Source organism: Rissa tridactyla, chromosome 1 (genome assembly GCF_028500815.1).
Source record: "Rissa tridactyla isolate bRisTri1 chromosome 1, bRisTri1.patW.cur.20221130, whole genome shotgun sequence".
Classification (NCBI taxonomy): Eukaryota; Metazoa; Chordata; class Aves; order Charadriiformes; family Laridae; genus Rissa; species Rissa tridactyla.
The window spans coordinates 176,779,653-176,797,294 of NC_071466.1; the positions used below are offsets into that span (position 1 = coordinate 176,779,653).

At 39.7% G+C, this 17,642-nt stretch overlaps 1 protein-coding gene across 8 annotated transcripts in view; it reads right to left on the reverse strand.

The window, feature by feature from the left end:
* Positions 1 to 17,642, reverse strand: part of NAV3 (neuron navigator 3) — a 421,955-nt gene that overhangs the window by 257,758 nt on the left and 146,555 nt on the right. For 7 of the 8 annotated variants that reach the window (XM_054207716.1, XM_054207692.1, XM_054207735.1 and 4 more), the window contains exon 1: positions 15,578 to 16,409. The exons of the other annotated variant lie outside the window; for it this stretch is intronic. In XM_054207716.1, the coding sequence (XP_054063691.1) occupies positions 15,578 to 15,820 (243 nt within the window). In that variant the 5' untranslated portion in view covers positions 15,821 to 16,409. Of the gene's footprint in view, positions 1 to 15,577; positions 16,410 to 17,642 lie in introns of those variants that run through there. 8 annotated transcript variants of the gene reach the window in all.

Consider the following 17,642-nt stretch of genomic DNA (forward strand, 5'->3'; position numbering starts at 1 on the left):
CACTTAATCCTGACTTAACAGCAGCATTCAGCTATCAGGACCTAATTACTAAACTCAAAAAGAAAGATTTCATTAAAGAAATACAACATTTCAGAACAATGGTCTATACAGACTGGATTCTTTTGGTATGTAGAATAAGACAGAGAAGGCAGATATGGATTGGCAATAAGGATTGTGAGTGGATTTTTACTGAGCACATTTCTACTGCCAAAAGTCATTTATGGGTGGGACAGAAGGAGCCTCAATTTTAATCTTTGGAGCCATGAATGTGAACCATTCTCTATGCAGAATTTATGAGCTGTTTTACTTATCAGTATTTCCTCAGAGTTTTCACGCGGTCAGATTGACTACCCTTTCCTCACACTGTTTGCGCATACTCAAGTTTGGCTATATAGCGCATAAAATGGACATGAACTGCATACTGTACCATACAAGGAAATTAAAGGCAGTGACATGCCAATCATGGTTATTAATTTTTTGTTCAAAAACACAATATGATATCACTCATAATAAAAGTCTGTATTTCCAAATACTTCAGCAACACGCATAACTTAAATATTTGGGGATTTTTTAATTAGCTAAAGTCCATAGGTCATCTAAACACACAGAATACAAGAAAAAATAGAGATGGGAAGAGTTCTGTTTTTCTGTAACAAGCTTGGCTTTCATAAACCAATTCATTCTGAACGTTTTCAGTGCACACAGAAGTTCTTTTTTCCCCTTTGAATCCATAATTCCCATGAATAAAAGTCTCGGGTTACCTGATTGTCAGAAAACACCGGTCATTTGGCATAAAACAGCTTAGGATACCAACAAAGCCTAACATTCCCAAAAATGAGGCCTTTGTCCTGGACCTACAATGCACTGCATTTCATTTCGAGAATCTCTTTCCCCATACAGTCACAGGGACCCTGACACAGACCGCCTCCCTGCACACACTACCAAAGTGCCCACGAAACAATGGATATAGAATCCGTGTGACCCAAGCAAATAGGGAACAGTACGTCGACACATCTATTGACAGATAAACTGACTTCCCCAAGTAGCAGCACTATGAGTGGCACTTTCCATCCACATTTACCTGTAAAACATTGTTATAGAAAGTCTGGAAGAGATGTCAATTAAGTTTCTCAAAAAAACAACTTCACCTTGTGGTAATGCCTGGGGATTACTAACCAACTACCGGATGGATTTCCTGAGTTATGAAGAAACCTGAGTACAGAGACTTTAATCATATATATCTTATTGAAGTTTAGGTTTTGACTGAGGCTGGAATACTCCAAGAACAAATATGTGTCTATGAAGCATTTAAAAATGAACAGATGTAAAAATTTAAACCAAAATATTCTGTATTTTTCATGTCAACAAAATATGTTTATTCACTCTTTTATTTTACAGGCCTACCTAGATACACTTTAATACAGCAAAGTAATAAGAAAAGTAACAAGCAAAACACCCAACAAGACAGGATGCACTTTGTTTATTTAAAAAACACCATGGCAGTTTGTTGAAGAAAAAATGGCTTGAATAACTATCTTGTGATAATGTAAGACATTACAAATTGCCTAGCCAAAATGAAGCGGAATGACGTTCTTACTCCAGTAACTAAATGGAGAAACTTCCACTGATTTCCACAAGAACACAGTGAGTTCTGATTTAGAAAGGCCGATTTTACCATGTTTCTAAAATGAAATATTTAAAGTGGTGGAGCGAACAACAGACATCTCCCTAGAGGAGATCAGGGAGATGATAAAATCAGAGAGCTGCAGAGAAGTACAAATATAGGGTAACAAACTCCAGTCTGTTTGGAAACTGACTCCTCTATAACTTAAACATTTTATTTACCATCTCTGCCTTGGTCTCCTTGGCATCACTGAGGCAGCTCATGCACCAGGGGAACTGGGGGACACAAAGCAGCCTGGGAGAGGGACAGTGGAGGCACAGACCACAGAGTTGCCCGCCGGTCCCCCACCTGCTACTGGGTATTCAGGCTGCTGAGCTGCTGCAAAGAGTGCTGGGGATGCATTGACTGAAAAGCACCATCTGAACGGCACAGGGATCAGTACTTTTGCTTTCCTGACCTGGAGTACTGTGTCCAGCTCTGGAGCCCTCAGCACAAGAAGGACATGGACCTGCTGGAGCAGGTCCAGAGGAGGGCCACGAGGATGATCAGAGGGCGGGGAGCACCTCTCCTATGAAGACAGGCTGAGAGAGTTGGGGTTGTTCAGCCTGGAGAAGAGAAGGCTCCAGGGACACCTTCTAGCAGCCTTCCAGTACCTGAAGGGGGCCTACAGGAAAGCTGGGGAGGGGCTGTTTGCAAGGGCATGTAGCGATAGGATGAGGGGCAGTGGTTTTAAACTAGAGCAGATTAGGTTTAGATTAGACCTTAGGAAGCAGTGCTTTACAATGAGGGTGGTGAGACACTGGAACAGGTTGCCCAGAGAGGTGGTGGAGGCCCCATCCCTGGAGACATTCAAGGCCAGGCTGGATGAGGTTCTGAGCAATCTGATCTAGTTAAAGATGTCCCTGCTTACTGCAGGGGGGTTGGACTAGGTGACCTTTAAAGGTCCCTTCCAACCCAACACATCTATGATTCTATGCTGCTTTTGCCTGTTTTGGTATTGAACATATCAATTATTTCTACAAGTAATGAAAAGCAAAAAGATGTGTTGTACGTCTCACTTTTATTACCATGAACAGTATTGCTACCCTTTCTAAGTCTTCACCAAGATAACATATATGACGCATGTGACACATATACGTGTATATATGTAAACAGGTATAATATGAATTAATACAGATATGTAATGTATATGACATATCGTGCATGTGTATCAATAAAAAAGTGTGTAGCTCATTTAATTATGCCTCTAAATCACCTCCTATAGTATTTTAAAAATATTTTACTGATTATATTTTAAACTTTTGTAAATACATAAATGCCAATACGTACTTGTATATGAGCATACATATCCACCTCTATCTTTAATATGTACCATAAACCAAGCATGTATAGTGGTTTCAGTCTACGTAGGATGCACTACTGGTGCCAAAATGCTAAACCTACCTTTATTATTTCTGTGCTATAAAAATTAAATCTCACAGTGGCTTTAGAGGAGCTGTAGTAATCCATTCAGTCAAAGATTTGCTGCCTAAACGTTTTCAGTCACCTCCACTCCAATCTGTGTCCTGCTGCTCTGAAAATGTTAGGGCACATCAATGCTTGGCATACTGTAACACATCTGAAAGTACCGTAAAAGCAACTGCAGAATGAATTTAAGAAGATCAGTACAAAAATTATTAGTTAAATAGCTCTTCTGAAGACTTCAAATAACTGCTAAGGAGAAAAACCCCAAACTGCACTCAAATGAAGACATTGGGTTGATGTGACAAATGAAAAAGCACCGTGAGGTAATGTTGCCTTACACAGTCCTTAAATCACCACCTGGAATTGTATCAAATGCTAGTTAAAATATAATCATTCTTAAAGCCTAATTAAGCCAACCAAAGATAGTTGTAGAAGAGAGCTGTTGCACTTAGAGTTTCCTATTTTGTAACAAAGTGTCTATTTGTATATTTCTGTTAAAATGTTTCAACACTAAAAAAATAGTTGCATCCTCACACAGCCAGTGATAGAACCACGCAAGTCATACAGACAAGGCCATCACCTCAGGAATTACCAGTTTCTTATACTTTTCCTCAAAGAGGAACTACGTGAAGTAATACCCCAAACTTTTCCAAAAAAATGCAAAATCTTTTGTTGCTATGAAACAGCAGGAATGTGCATAGATTGTAATAAGCCTCCACTTAGCCTTCAGCTCAGGTTAACTATTGCATCCATGCAGATTTTTGCAAGAAACAGACTGAATTACAAACACAGGTTTGATAATACAGCAGGAACTGATATTCACCTTCCAAATGTCCAATTCTTGGATATGCCACTGATTTATGGCTTGATCAAGACACGTAATATTTCTTTCTAATCAATTAGGACAAAATATGCCGTAACTGTGTTGTGAATCTTGGGTTACTCTGTGCAAAGACAGCTGAGATCCTTAAAGTCATGTATACATCTGAGTGAAAATTACTGTTGAAAATCCTAACTTTATTGTCATCCAAGCTGAAATTTTTAATGGGAAATGAAGGAAAAGTCTGTCCCTTTGGACTGAAATGTGACCACTATCACTCTGCCTTTGTTGGCATTTATATCAGTATTTCACAATAAGATCTTACAACTTCTATCAAATTAAATGAGATCACCACTAATGTTCAGGAGAAAAGGGATCAAATTTTCCATAGATGCAAAAATGTCCCTAATCCCCTTGCTTTTAGGGAGTCTGAGTTCTCCAGTATCTCTTTTGCTGATCTGAGTCTCCTGTATTATATTCTTTTTCTGTTACCAAATTCCCTTTAAGTAGTTTTTTTGAATGACAGTGTTTAGTCCAACACACCCATTCCCAATATGCTCTGTCCTGTGTGCTCCCTTCTCTGAAACTTCATTTGATTTGCTTTTTCAGCTTCCCTCATGACTCTATGTCTTCTCTGCATCGTGTCCACAAATGAGGCAGAATAACCCAGAAAAATGCTGCATTGACGCGGCGGGGCCCTGGGAAGAAAGCCTTGTTTTCATTTCCACACATTTTTCTTTTATTCCTCCCTCTCTTGTGCTAATAGGTTATCTTATAAACCAAAACTCTTTAAGGCTGTGGCTGACATAGCTGTCCTAGATTGGAAGGACTTCTTTGCCCTCATTCATCAGTGACACAACCACCAATCCATTCCAGACATACAGCTGAAGAAACCTAGCTCTTGCTCAAGAGCAGCCAGTATCTGAAAGTTTTGAAAATTAGACTATATTCACAAAAATATATCTGGAGATGGCATCACCCATGAACAGACTTTTTGACTGTCAATCACTACACAGAGTTTCTCTGCAAGGCAACCTGCTTCTTAGGTTTCAACTAATAATACCGAACAGCACCAGTTTTCAGCATGATACTGCAGGGAGGCACAGAAAACAGTGAAGACGTCATTTTTCTCTTCATAGCTTTGTCAGGATCACATGTTTCTGCAAGAAAAATGTATGTTGTATATAACGTGCCTTCTACTTGTGTCTTATTACAAGCAAGAGCAAAGAATGGATGCGTTATTAAATTGACAGACAGGAAGATGTTAACATCAGTAACTGATTAGGTAAAAAAAAAAAACAAACAGTTTTTCTGAGGTCATTCAAAGTAACTTCAGTAACATTTTTAAAAGTAGCTAATTAGATTATTTCTTCAGTACTAAAAAAAAAAGAATAAAAAGAAAGAGTACTTAGCCATCAAACAACTTTACTCTAAATATAATGGCTTTATTACCTTCTTACATATGAGCTGAGTTCTACGAGGTACTTGACAGAAACCAGAAGTGAAACTAGATTGTGACTTCCCGTGCTAGTCGCTAGGCCTAGGCATTTCAAAAGCATTTCAAAAGCAAATCTCAACCTGCAGCTCTCGAGCTTTCAGATTTGTGCTGCTCCTTCATGAGAAACAGATTCCTTCAGCTCTTCCTTCCAGCACTCCGTCTCTGGCTGCTGAGCTGGCCAGCAATGACTAAAGCAGGCAGACTGATCAGCTGAGGAAATTTCTAAACTCCTTTTGAACTTTTATTTGTCATTTCACATTCTTATTCAATGCCTATTTGTTTCCACTACAGAGACACCTTACCAAAAAAAAAAAGAACAAAACAAAACAAAAACCCAAAACCAAACAACAACAACAAAAAAAAACAGCCAAAAAAACCCCACTAAACCAAAAAAAAAACCATACCACCACCACCCCCCCAAAAAAAACAAAACCAAAAACCAACAAAAAAAATACCACCAAAAGAAAGCAAATAGCCTGTTTACTGCTTAGATGTATTGCCAGGAAATCCCATTGTTGTAGTGGTGAGTAAAAGTCCTGCACCCTGACTTATGTCTTACTCACTCTAAGTCATGTATGAGCCATGCAGCCTTTCCTGATTAATGAAAGTGGTCAAATGTTTTACAACACTTGCTAGGAAGTCATCTTTCTGTGCATGACCACTCGGATTACTAAACTGTGATGGTTTTACACATACCCTGTAAATCAAATCCTGATGCACAACAGGAAGTTTTCCCTGCCAGATCTTTTGGAGTTTAACACAGCATCAACATGCTACAAAGCCAGGTGTTAAAATTGTCAAAGGGAGATATTTTGAAATGGAAAACACAAGAGAGAGCTCAACGTCTATTTTTGTTCTAGCTTTTCAAATTTGCTGCAATTCACCAGTTGGAGAGTTTCACCTGAATAAAATATGTGAATATTTGAAAGATGAAATGCTTTCCACTGTATTAGGATCAGAGGGACAGAGCAGTAAAGGAGGGTTTACAGGAGAACAAACATAACTAAAAAGATAAGTCAGTCCAAATGTCATGCAGAAAGTAGGTTATGACAATACTAATATTATACTTGGTTAACTTCTCTCATGTTTTATGCAGAGTTAGTACAGACGTTTAGTGGCTGGCACCTTCTCAGTTTATATATCCAGAAATACTACGATCCGGCCCTAACCACTTTAACATTATGCTTCCCTTTGATTTGCTTATTTTCCAAGTTCTCTCAACGTGGTTTACCCAGAACATACATAAGAGCCATCAGAAATCTGCACATCTTACACGGGGGAATTATCTCTTCGCATTTACCAGACAAAACACTCTGCATTCCTTTTCTGAATTTTAAATAAGTTATGCTATCTTTCAGCCAACATCCTCTTGCCAGCAAAAACAAAAAAGAAAGGTTTGTGACCTTAAAAACATCATGGGCAAGTGAAGATTCGCACAAAATATTCCACTAGTAGGTTTGAGAATAGATAGCTGCTTCCTCCTCTTCCAGCTTAATCCCCAAACACCCTCGCTGTCAAAAGGCTATTGTTAAGGCATGGGCTTCCTCCAAGACCACATCCTGTGAATCAGGTCAAAGTGAAACACAGAGCTGCTTTAAATGAACTGCTCTTTGCGTGCCCTGTATGCAAGTGCAAGAACAACTACGCCACTCAAAAAATTAGTGTACGAGAGAAAAAAAAGACAGTGGAGCTAGACCAGAATAAACATGTAGTTAAAAAAAACCTAGCCATTCTCATTTGTCATTGACGCCCTTATTATTTCCTAAATACAAGAGTTTCTGACACAAAGAAGCTAGACAGTGGCAGAAATTAGGACCAAAAAAGTCATCTCCCCTTAAAAAAGGCCTGCTTTTATTCCATAACTATTTATACTTTCCACATCACATTTAATAAGTGAAAAGCCTATCAACAGCATTGCACACAGGACTTTTGATGAGTGTTATACTGCTCCACAAAGGGCACAACGTATTCTGCGTCTCCAATAAATTGTGTCAGCGTCTGTGTTGATCGGATACATCAAAATCAAAGAATGTGGCTCCTGGAGTAAAATTTCCATCTCTAGCACAGAGCTGGGCCACACTGATGCTAGACACTGACATTGAAATGAAGGAAAAGTTAAAACTCTCCTTATGAAGCAAGCAGGAAAAATAACTCATTATCTGGATGTTTTATGCTTAACTGATCCCTTAGAAAAGACAAAAGATGGGTTTGTGGTTATGATGTGGAGACTGGGACTCAAGATATATATGACTTGAAATTCCTAGTCCTGCCACAAAGTCCCAGCCTGAGTGTGGGAAAATCATCCATTTCCCCTTTAATCTCTCCTCTCCCTCTGCACTGCAGGGATAATATTTTTCCCTTTCTCCCACACTCCGTGTAAAACAGCCACACATTCTATAGGGCTACGACTAACTTCTGCTGTGCACATACACACTACCTGTCATGATAAGGCATCAAGATCTCGTTGAAACTGAAAAAAAATTCACAGAAAGGACATTCTTGTATGTTTTTACTTGAAGGAAATGTGTTTCAGCTGAACCAAGTTCCTAATCTCGGTGGTACCCCTCACTCTGCTGGGTGCACTGGGATGCTCCTGTCTTCTAGAGAGCAGGCTGAACAGCCCCTACACAATGCAGCCAGCTGAAATATTCACTGCAGTGCTCCTGAAGGGAATTTTAAGGAATCTCAGAGCCCTAAACTGAACTGGGTTCACAGGGCTTCTATGTTCCTTGTCACAGAACAACGAACCGAGTCCCTGAGAGTCACTCCAATGCCTCACAGGATCTTGAGGCATGAGGGCACTCCGATACCGACATCCTATATGCCAGCGAAATGAATGTTTCCAAGCAAGCAACTTGCTGGCTGGTCTCCAATTATACCCTTCCTGTGCTTTCGGGAAACTTAGCTGGAACTGCAGTACTTCAGGGAAATGCCTCTGGAAACACCCATACTGTACCACGGCATTTTTTCTAAAGTAGCAAAACTGCCTCCAAAGGGAGTCCTCGCATCCCGATGGCACTGTGGGCCAAAGGGCTGTCAGCTCGGCTTCCCAGAGTAGTGTGGTTTCATTACCACAGACCTCCACTCAGCCGAATCAACAAATGTGAAAAGAGAATGTGAAGACCATCAGGTTGGCCATCAAGTCCTTTGCAGGAGGAAGGATCAGTGCTAGTAATGCTATGAATGGCAGGCGTACACATGCTTGGTTTCTAAAATTCTCCAGTGATGGAGACAGTATGCCTTCCGTATGCAAAGCATTCCTCTGTTTACCTACTGTTACTGCTGGGAAGTTTTACTAAAGCCTAACTAAACCTCCTGGGGTAAAATACAAGCCCATTATTTTTATCTAGAGATGGAGACCACATATCTCCATTTATGGTCACGGAGAAGAGATTACCCCAAGAGGCTGCATTTATTAGCTCTGGTGTTGCACCAAGCAGGTGTTGCTGTGTTGCTTCAGGTTCTGGACCCCTGCTGGTTTTCACACATACCGGGATCTGTGAATCCACACTCTGGCATACTCCCATTTTCAAGGAAAGAGGATTTTATAATGAAAAGTTGTTTGGTCAGGAAATCCCCAAGCAGCTTCCCTAGGCACAGATTCAATACAAAAGAGTACGAGTAATTGTTTTCTGCTGATGCCTAATACCAGTTTGCAACACACAAAATAATATGAAAGAAATTGAGTTCTCTGTTCTTATTTTGTGAGAAAGGAAGAAAACAAAAGCAGTAGAAAATGTCCTGGTTTAAGGTAAAACAGAGGTTTTAAACTCAGGTTGGTAAACACCCTCCTACCCATGATCCAAATTACAATCAAAAAGGATCTTTCAGCCTACATTCAATACAATTTGCTCACAAATACAAAAGCTTTGAGAGTTACATGTTGTGTTACTGTACATTTACCTCAACTATATGAAAATGTGGTTGGTACAGACGATTAAAAAATAAACATGTAACACTGAATTTGCTTCCAAGCTCATACAGCATAAGGCTCTTAAATCAGTTATAATATGGCGCAGACAGATGGTGCTGGATACATAAATAACATTAAAGACGCTGTTATCTGTTTGATAAAGAAATAATTCAGAGCACAAGGCAAGAAGCTGAAATTGCTGACAATCTGAACTCCTGCCAGCTGTCCTGGCTTCACTGGGGCTGTGTGAATTTTAAACACACATAGTCCCAGGTGTCAGCCGTGCCGATTGAAATTTCTGGCAGCTAGTTCAGTGCTTTTGAAACAATGCTGGCTTCCCATCACTAGCGGTCACTATGGGGAGAAGATGGGCGGTCTCTGGCTGCTTCTGCTGCCCTTTTTGTTGCCTTGGCCGTAGTGCTGTAAATGAAACACTCGGCACAATGAGCAGCCTCTTTTCTTGCCAACCCACAAGACAGACATCTCCAATGCACTAGCACTGAGAAAAGGCAGGGTATGACAAAATGGGGAAATAAACTCATTTATTTATGTTCCCTAGATTCGGTATGTCAAAAAACTTGGTGGAGCTTGGCCCTGAGAGACCGGACAAAAAGGTATCCAAGAAATTGAAAGGTCAAAGAGATGTGGGATTGCAACAGATGCTGTGCTTGGGAGAGTTAGGAAATGGTGGGAGAGGGTCACACAGAACCAAATAAATGGTGTGGAAGGGTTAGCTGAGGAAAGACGGAGATATGGAAGTCATTCATGGCACACATCTGGTTTTCCAATGTGCACAGTACTCCCGTTGGCGTGAGCAGGGGCTCCACCCATGTACGGAAAGCAAAAATATTTGTCTTGAGATCTGTCTGGATAGAGGAGCCTAGCTGTTCTCCAAGTCTGATGTCTGGTGACGGGCAGGAGTTACCACATCACCAACAAACCGCTGACAATTGATGAGGAAAAAATGGGAGGTTTCCATGTTTATTCCAATGTCCTACTGCAACCAGGCTGGCTGAATGACACTGGAAGACCTCAGATCAAGACTGAGATGCAATAGTACAACACAAAATGAAACGGATCTCAAGAGTCACTTAACAGCAGCATTATGTGTTTTTGCCTAACCACGTAGAAGTATTTAATTTTGTTTTGTGAAACTGATTTTAAATTACTTTAATGACGTTATTTGGTACAACTAAGTGTTTCATATCCCCTTCTTTGTTGGCCATGTTACTCAGGTAGAACATGGCTATTCTTCTTTGTTCTACTGATTTACAGACCGCTTCCCTAGCCTGACTCCTCAGATTTCTGTGGTCTACAGAAGCAGCCGGTCGTGTCTCTTTCCTCAAGTGGATGTATCATACTCTTTGTCATTTCTTCCAAAAAGCCTTGCAGCAGATCCATTTCCTGAGTTCCCCTGAGATCTTCCTGTATCAAAGTTAGGTTGTTAATGATGAACTTGGTGGGGCTGGACCCCTCTAAGGGAGATCACAAATTACTGTCCATGCATCCTCTGGATACCAGTATCTCCATACTACAAGAATCTTAATATAAACCCCCCAAACTGTAGCATCTAGAAAAGTTTTAGGTTTACATATGTGTTCTGTATCAGTTGTAGAGCCTGACTAGTACTTTCCAATAATGGACTGTGACATGAAAAATGTTGCAGCCATGACAGGAAGACTTGATTAGTGGAGACAGAGAAAAATAAGTCATATGCAGAAGCCTATAAAGATGTCTGCCAACAGGAAGGAAGAAGCAGATAAAGCAGACAGCAGCAGACAGATAGTATGGACAAAGAGAAACTGAAAACAAGAAAGGAAAAAAAAAGAAATAAAATAATATGACCGTAAAGGAATGAATTAACTCAGGAAAGAAGGCTAAAATCTTATCATTCAAGTCACATAACCAAAACACTACAATCAATATATCAGATTCATCTCAGAGAAAATCCAGTTTGCAAGCATAAAATATGGTGCAGTGCTCTTGAACGAGGAAAGTTTGATGATGGGAGGAAAGCCCTGGCAGCATAAAGCAGAGCACTACCAGGAGCAGCCCCGGGCAGCCAGGCCAGAAGACCAGCGTGCCCAGCCGGGTTGCTGACTCCCAGCAGCTGCCCAGCTTTGTGCCAGAGAGGATTCGTGGCAGTGCCCTTGGAACTACACCATCAAATGTGTGAGGGCAGCTGAAATCCATCATGGTGACCTGGAGCTAAGCACTATTGGCATTGGCATATTGCTACAGGTCAATATAGTGCAGAGTTACCATTTAGTGACCAAAATAAGTTAGTTTTGCAAAAAAACCCTCTTTGTTCCTTTAGTTTTAAACCATTGCTTCATTTGCCTTTCTACAATATTGCTTAGTATTTTTTTCATTTTGTTAGTGATTAATAGCACATCCTACAACAAGAACAGTATCACAAGGCAGCCTAGCATGATCTGATAATTTTGGTCTCATTAATATAGCAAGCAGTATAAAAGTGGTGACACAGAAAGATAAATTATACTCTACCCACGGTTAGAAAAATATTACAAAAGATAGTGGTGTTTTCAGATGTGGCTTTGCATAAAAACACACTATGGTCCAACTGAACAGCAAAACTCCATCTGCTTCAAAGAGAGCCAGCATTTCACCTCATGAATCCAGCAGCTGGATTCCTTTCCTGTGTACATATATAGGAATAAACTTTTGTCTATATGATACTCAGGGAAAAAGAATGTGCTCTGAATGCTTGCGTTCAAATGCTTTGCATGACTATTCACATCATAAGTGCTCATGCAGTCAGTTTAAACATTAGTGAGTTTAGCAAGAAAGCAGATGGACCTGTGTGTGATTTAGATATCAAAGCACAAATTACGAGAGTTTTGAACAAAAGTGTAGTTGAATAAGCTACGTATAGATTAATTTAAATCAGTAGCATCTTATTATTTGCTTTCTTAGGTTTAACTACGTTCTATCCAAATAAGAAAAAAGTTGAACATTTGTTGAATGTAGGAAAAGTTGAACTTTTCCTACCATAGTTTTTATTAAAATAATAATATCACTTTTATTAAACTTCCAACTGCATCACGTCCACAAAAAAGAAAACAACCAAGAAAACATGTGCAAGTGCTGCAAAATCACGTGAGATGGGAGAGTCGCCTAGGGAAAAGAGAACTGATGTTTGCAGCTGTATTCTTAACCAGCCTTGGCAACGCAGTTGTGTCAGAAAGCCAACACAAGTGTCAAAAGTCTCAAACAATCAGGTGTGGTGAGACTGACGGCCATAGAGGAAACAGCTGGGTGGCAATGACCTACTGTATGGACATGTATAATCCAAATTTATCTTGGAATCCTTAGCACTTATAGATAGCAACAGGATATGTCACAGTGACTACATGTGTCCATCTAAGTGCCTTCCAGACAGGATGAGAAAGCTGGTGACCCACAGTGCAGCATATGTAAAATACCAAAGAAAGCAATCCTAACGGCTGCAATCCAGCAGCCAAGGGCAAACGTTAACCAGATGATTAATTCATATGTTCCGTTGTCTTTTTCATACAGATAATCCATCATTTTTCCCTCAAAAATCAGTGCTGCCTTATATCCAACAATAGAACATAAGCATACAAGCAGCATGCTATATAGGCAGATTGTAAAAAAGTTGGAAACTCAGACTAAGTATTCATTACATTTTGATTGAAAGACCTTTTATCTGATCACTGTTATCATGGAAAGGTTCCAAATGTACAGCATTGTATACCACGGTGCCACATCGGAATATCACATTTGATTAATACGGTTGCTAGCCAAAGAAATCAACAAAAAGTCTATTGGAAACAGCACTCACAAATGGTCAAGCTTTGAGACAACACAATCTGTAATCCAGAACTTGCGTCTGTTCAGCAAACCTGAAGAGACATTAACCCTAACTCCTCCATCAAATCTAGAACTACTGCTTACATAACCTGGACACACTGCTGAGGCTACCAGGCAATGGGAAAGAGCGTGGCAGGGATCTCCATCCCTGGTGAAGAAAAACATCATTCAATACTTTTAGGCTGATACTTTGAAGTTAACTAGTAAGAAAAGCCTAAAAATTTCTTCATCATTACCACCGACCTTATAGCCCAAACTAGTTTGGCAGAAAGATTTCATGAAATTTGCTTAAAAGGTGAATAAGAGACCATTCTTAAAAAGAGTGTGACTGGAAGAAAATGGGGCAAAGGGATGCCACTAAGCTTTCCCGGGAATGTCAGATTCATAAGGGGGTATACAGAAAGGCTGCAGAAATTACTAAATTCTTGCATGCTCAACACTTCTGTAAGCCCAGGTGGCCAAGGGAAGTTCTCAGACCGTCACATGCACAAACTGGCCTTACTCTTTAAGGATTCTTTTCAAAAAGTGCTCAGCTGCCTCCATTGAGAACAGAAAGAGAGAAAGATCTAATGGCTGGTAGGTTTGGTTTTTTTTGGAGGTTGGTTTGTTTTGTGTTTTCTTCTTTAAAAAAAAGTCTCTAAGATTGCAAGTATTGTCAAACCCATGAAACATGAAATGCCAAATTGGGATCACAGTTTGGGTCCACCTAGTCTGTCACTTAACTCACTAGTGCTTCAGCTGTGCTCAGGACCAGATGTCTTGGGAGGATATGACTCCCATTGGGTCTCATGCTAATGACTAGTAGTTCCCAAGCGGTTTAAACAATGAAGGCAAGATGCTTTGTATCTCTCTCTGCATTTTTTTAAAGAATCAAGAAACATCTCTCAGTAGGCAATGTACCTGTTCTTTTTTTTTTTTTTTTTGTGAAAATACTACTTGCAAATCTAATTTACTTTTCATGCAATATCTATTAAAGAACAATATTAAAGATGAAACCGAAAGAATATTTTCTATTAAAAATAAGTAAGCAAGCAGGAATAACGTTGTTTTGAAAAGTTGTATTATTGTCTTCATGTCAGAGACGCATCACAGAAAAGAGCTGTTCATCACTTCTGCTAATCAAAAGAACATCTTTTGATTTCTTTTTATTTCTACATAGCATGTCTGAGACCAGCAATGCATCATCTTTAGAAGGCAGAGAGAGGTGATACAAAAAACTCCAAGGGAAAATTTAAGTGACATGACCAAAATCTCATGGGGAAATATGTGGCAGGGATTAAAAAGGAAACCAAATGTTCAGAAACCCAACCCTGTGCTTTAACCACAAAGCCAACTTTCTTACTAATACTGAATTAACCCTGTAACTAAAACAAAGGAAAACCAAGTACATATATTATGTGTATATTGTCACTTTAACAACTCTGACGACACTCGAGTGTCCTCAAACTAAATACGAAGCAACTACAAATAAATGTTTAATCCCAGTGTGGTAATCAGTTCCACAAACCAAAAGTACTAGAAAAGCAAGGGAAAGTAACCTCACATAACACTGCTTGCTGAAGCTTTTAAACCACACATTCAGCTGTAATGTACTGACTGAAAGATCCACAGCAATATATACAAGTAGGGACTCAATACTCATAGTCAAAGCATGAAAAATGTTTTCAACTACAGCAGAAAGACTAGTAGAACTCAAGCAGAAGTGTTTTTAATTATTAATTAAGACTCAAAAAGAACCCCCTTACAAAAGAAAAAACCCTAAGCAGTCTAAAATATATCATGGCATCGTACTTCAGACAGACCCTTTTTTTTTTTTTTTTTTTTGAATTACAATGAATCAGAGCTAGATGGGGCTATAAAGAAGCTATTTTGCAGAAGAGAAAAACACAGGTACTTTTACTAAGAAGCTGTTTTTCTGGTTCAGCAGTTCTGCAGCAAGAGTAGCCAGATCATTTGAAAAGTGAAAAGAAAATCAATTACTTGTTTTTATTTTAAAAGAGCCTCCCTGTGGGAATAGGTGTGGGCGTGAGAGCTCTTTTTAAATTTCATAATATAACATGAAGCAGCCAAGATTTTTTTTTTTTTTTAAGTGCTGTCATGCCATTGCTCTGCTTACTGGGTGCCGGAATGATTTTTCTCTACTTATAATTCTACTGATCCTTATCAAAATGCGTTTGTGAAGCATTTAACACTACCATTTAAAAACAGAGTATTTATTCAAGCACCAACACTGAGCAAAACAAATTTCCAAGGCTGCTATGCGAGTTCAGCGATGACAGCAAAAGTCTCTTATTTAGCCAGTCACCCTCAAGTTCTGCATGCACTAGGTTTCTACCAGAATTTTTTCAGAGCAAATCAACATTTTCTGAGAACTGAGATCCACAGGTAAAGTTTACAACTAACCTTGCTATCTTCGATCTCCTGGGTTTTTCCTTGAAGTGCTCTCCTCTCTCCAAAATCACAGGTTGACTTTAAGGTAAGCTGACAAGAAAGCATCGAGCTCTCCGCCCCAGTAAGCTCCAAAGACTTTGGTGAGTACTGCTGCGAGCCGGTGGAGCCAAGGTTGGGTATCGGGAGGGCAGTGTGAACAGGCTTTGACCCTACGGCTGGCTGTCTTAGCTTGGAGGCAACCCCAAGTACAGGCATGGCTTCTATAAAACTATCTTCTTTCTGCCAAAGAAAATGCTCCTGACCTCAGTCTGGTAGACTCCAGCTTCAGCAATTCCAGAACAAATACTTTAAACAAAAGTAGCAGTCATCTTTTCAAAAAACTTCTTAAAACAATCATATTACGAGTTTCACAAGGAAGCAAAACTTTTCCTTCATCTCTCCCCTTCTCCCTCGCAGCCACTCACAGGCGCTGCTCAGTGAGTCAGTGGCTCTGTAAGACTAAACACTCCTTTGGGGCGTGAACTTTTCTTGAAGGTAACTGCCACAGAGCTGCCTGTCTGGGATTAAAGAACTCATAAATTCGCTTTCTCTTCTTCCTACAGCATTCCAGGTCTGTGTGTTAAGTGAATGAAGGATGGGAGAAAAGGAGGGAGAGAAGAGATGAAACCTCCCCGTACTCCAACTGTCAAAACAGCTCTGAGACCACAACACTGGAAGCAGAGACCTCTTCCTGACTACATAAATAACCAGCCCACATCTGAAAAAAAAAACAAACCTCTTTTTTTTTCTACTTTAAAAAAAAAAAAAAAAGGACCTGAGTAGTGGCCAAAGCAAACAGCTGTTGGAAGAGTTTTTATCCCGGAAATAATCTCAGCAATGAAGCTGTTTGTCTGATTCCTGGCTATTTTTCACTGCTGACAACCATGAGCTACGGTGTTTCATTCCCTGTTCCTCCCGTGAAATCAGGTTAAAATCTTGCAAGAGCGTGGCTAGGAACAGACGCTGAATCACAGTGTGGGTAACGTCTGTCTGTGCTATGAAAAATCCATACAAAAACACAGAGCAGGATATAGGAAAATCACGAGCATTGTTAGAAGATTTAGTCAATACAGCTTTTCAGAGTTGTGTTGGTTTTTTTTCTCTTTCTTTCTTGGTGGTGGTGCTAACGTCATCTATTCAATGTTAACACTTCCCTTTCTAAAAACATTTAAAGCTCCATGAAGTCCATGTCCAACGCATCATTTATGCTTGTTGCTCATAGAAATATTCTTGTTGGCAACCTCAAATCCTTGTACTTGGAAATACAAGGCAGATAGGCAAGCAGAGCAGGCTATAAAATGAGTCACGATGGACAGTCCAAATTGCTGAGCAGCATAAACACTTACTTAAAAGGACAACTGTAAATTCCTTTGAGAGCCTATAGCAGGGAAACCATTTTAAACTTTGATATAAGGAAAAAAATATGCAGAAATGCCACACCATTAAACTCCTATGGGGTTTTATCACCCAACCTTATGGACAAAAATGCTCCACATGTTTTTCTTGTTATCTCTTCCAAAATAAAACATAGAGAGATGGCTTGAATCCTATTCTGCCACTAATATCCTACATGGTATTAACTATGCCTTCCCTAAATAGTATGTACTATTAACACTATAGCTATAAGCCCAAGAGAAAAAAAGAGCCTTCTGGATTTTTAAGTTCTCAAATTAAGGATGGTAAAGAGTTAGAAAAAGCGTTGAAAAGAAAACACAGTAAATGAGAAGCAGACTAAAAGGAACCTCTCAAATCACCCTTTGAAATTTGCAGAATAAAACTGTGATGCACTGTACTATCCTCTATCTTTCATTTACAAAACTCACACAGTAAAAAATTCAACTCTCCAAACTGACCTATAAACTATCCCATTCTTGTGTGTAGTTTGTCAGAGTGAATCTGACCTGGTTTAGGAATCTCCTGAGTTTCGAGGTGTGTGTACGGAGGATCAGCAAACCCATTTCAGCATCCTCTGCTTATCTTCTCTTTGGTTTTGCCACCATTAACAGTGGCCGCAATGGGCTTTACACAAGACTGCACA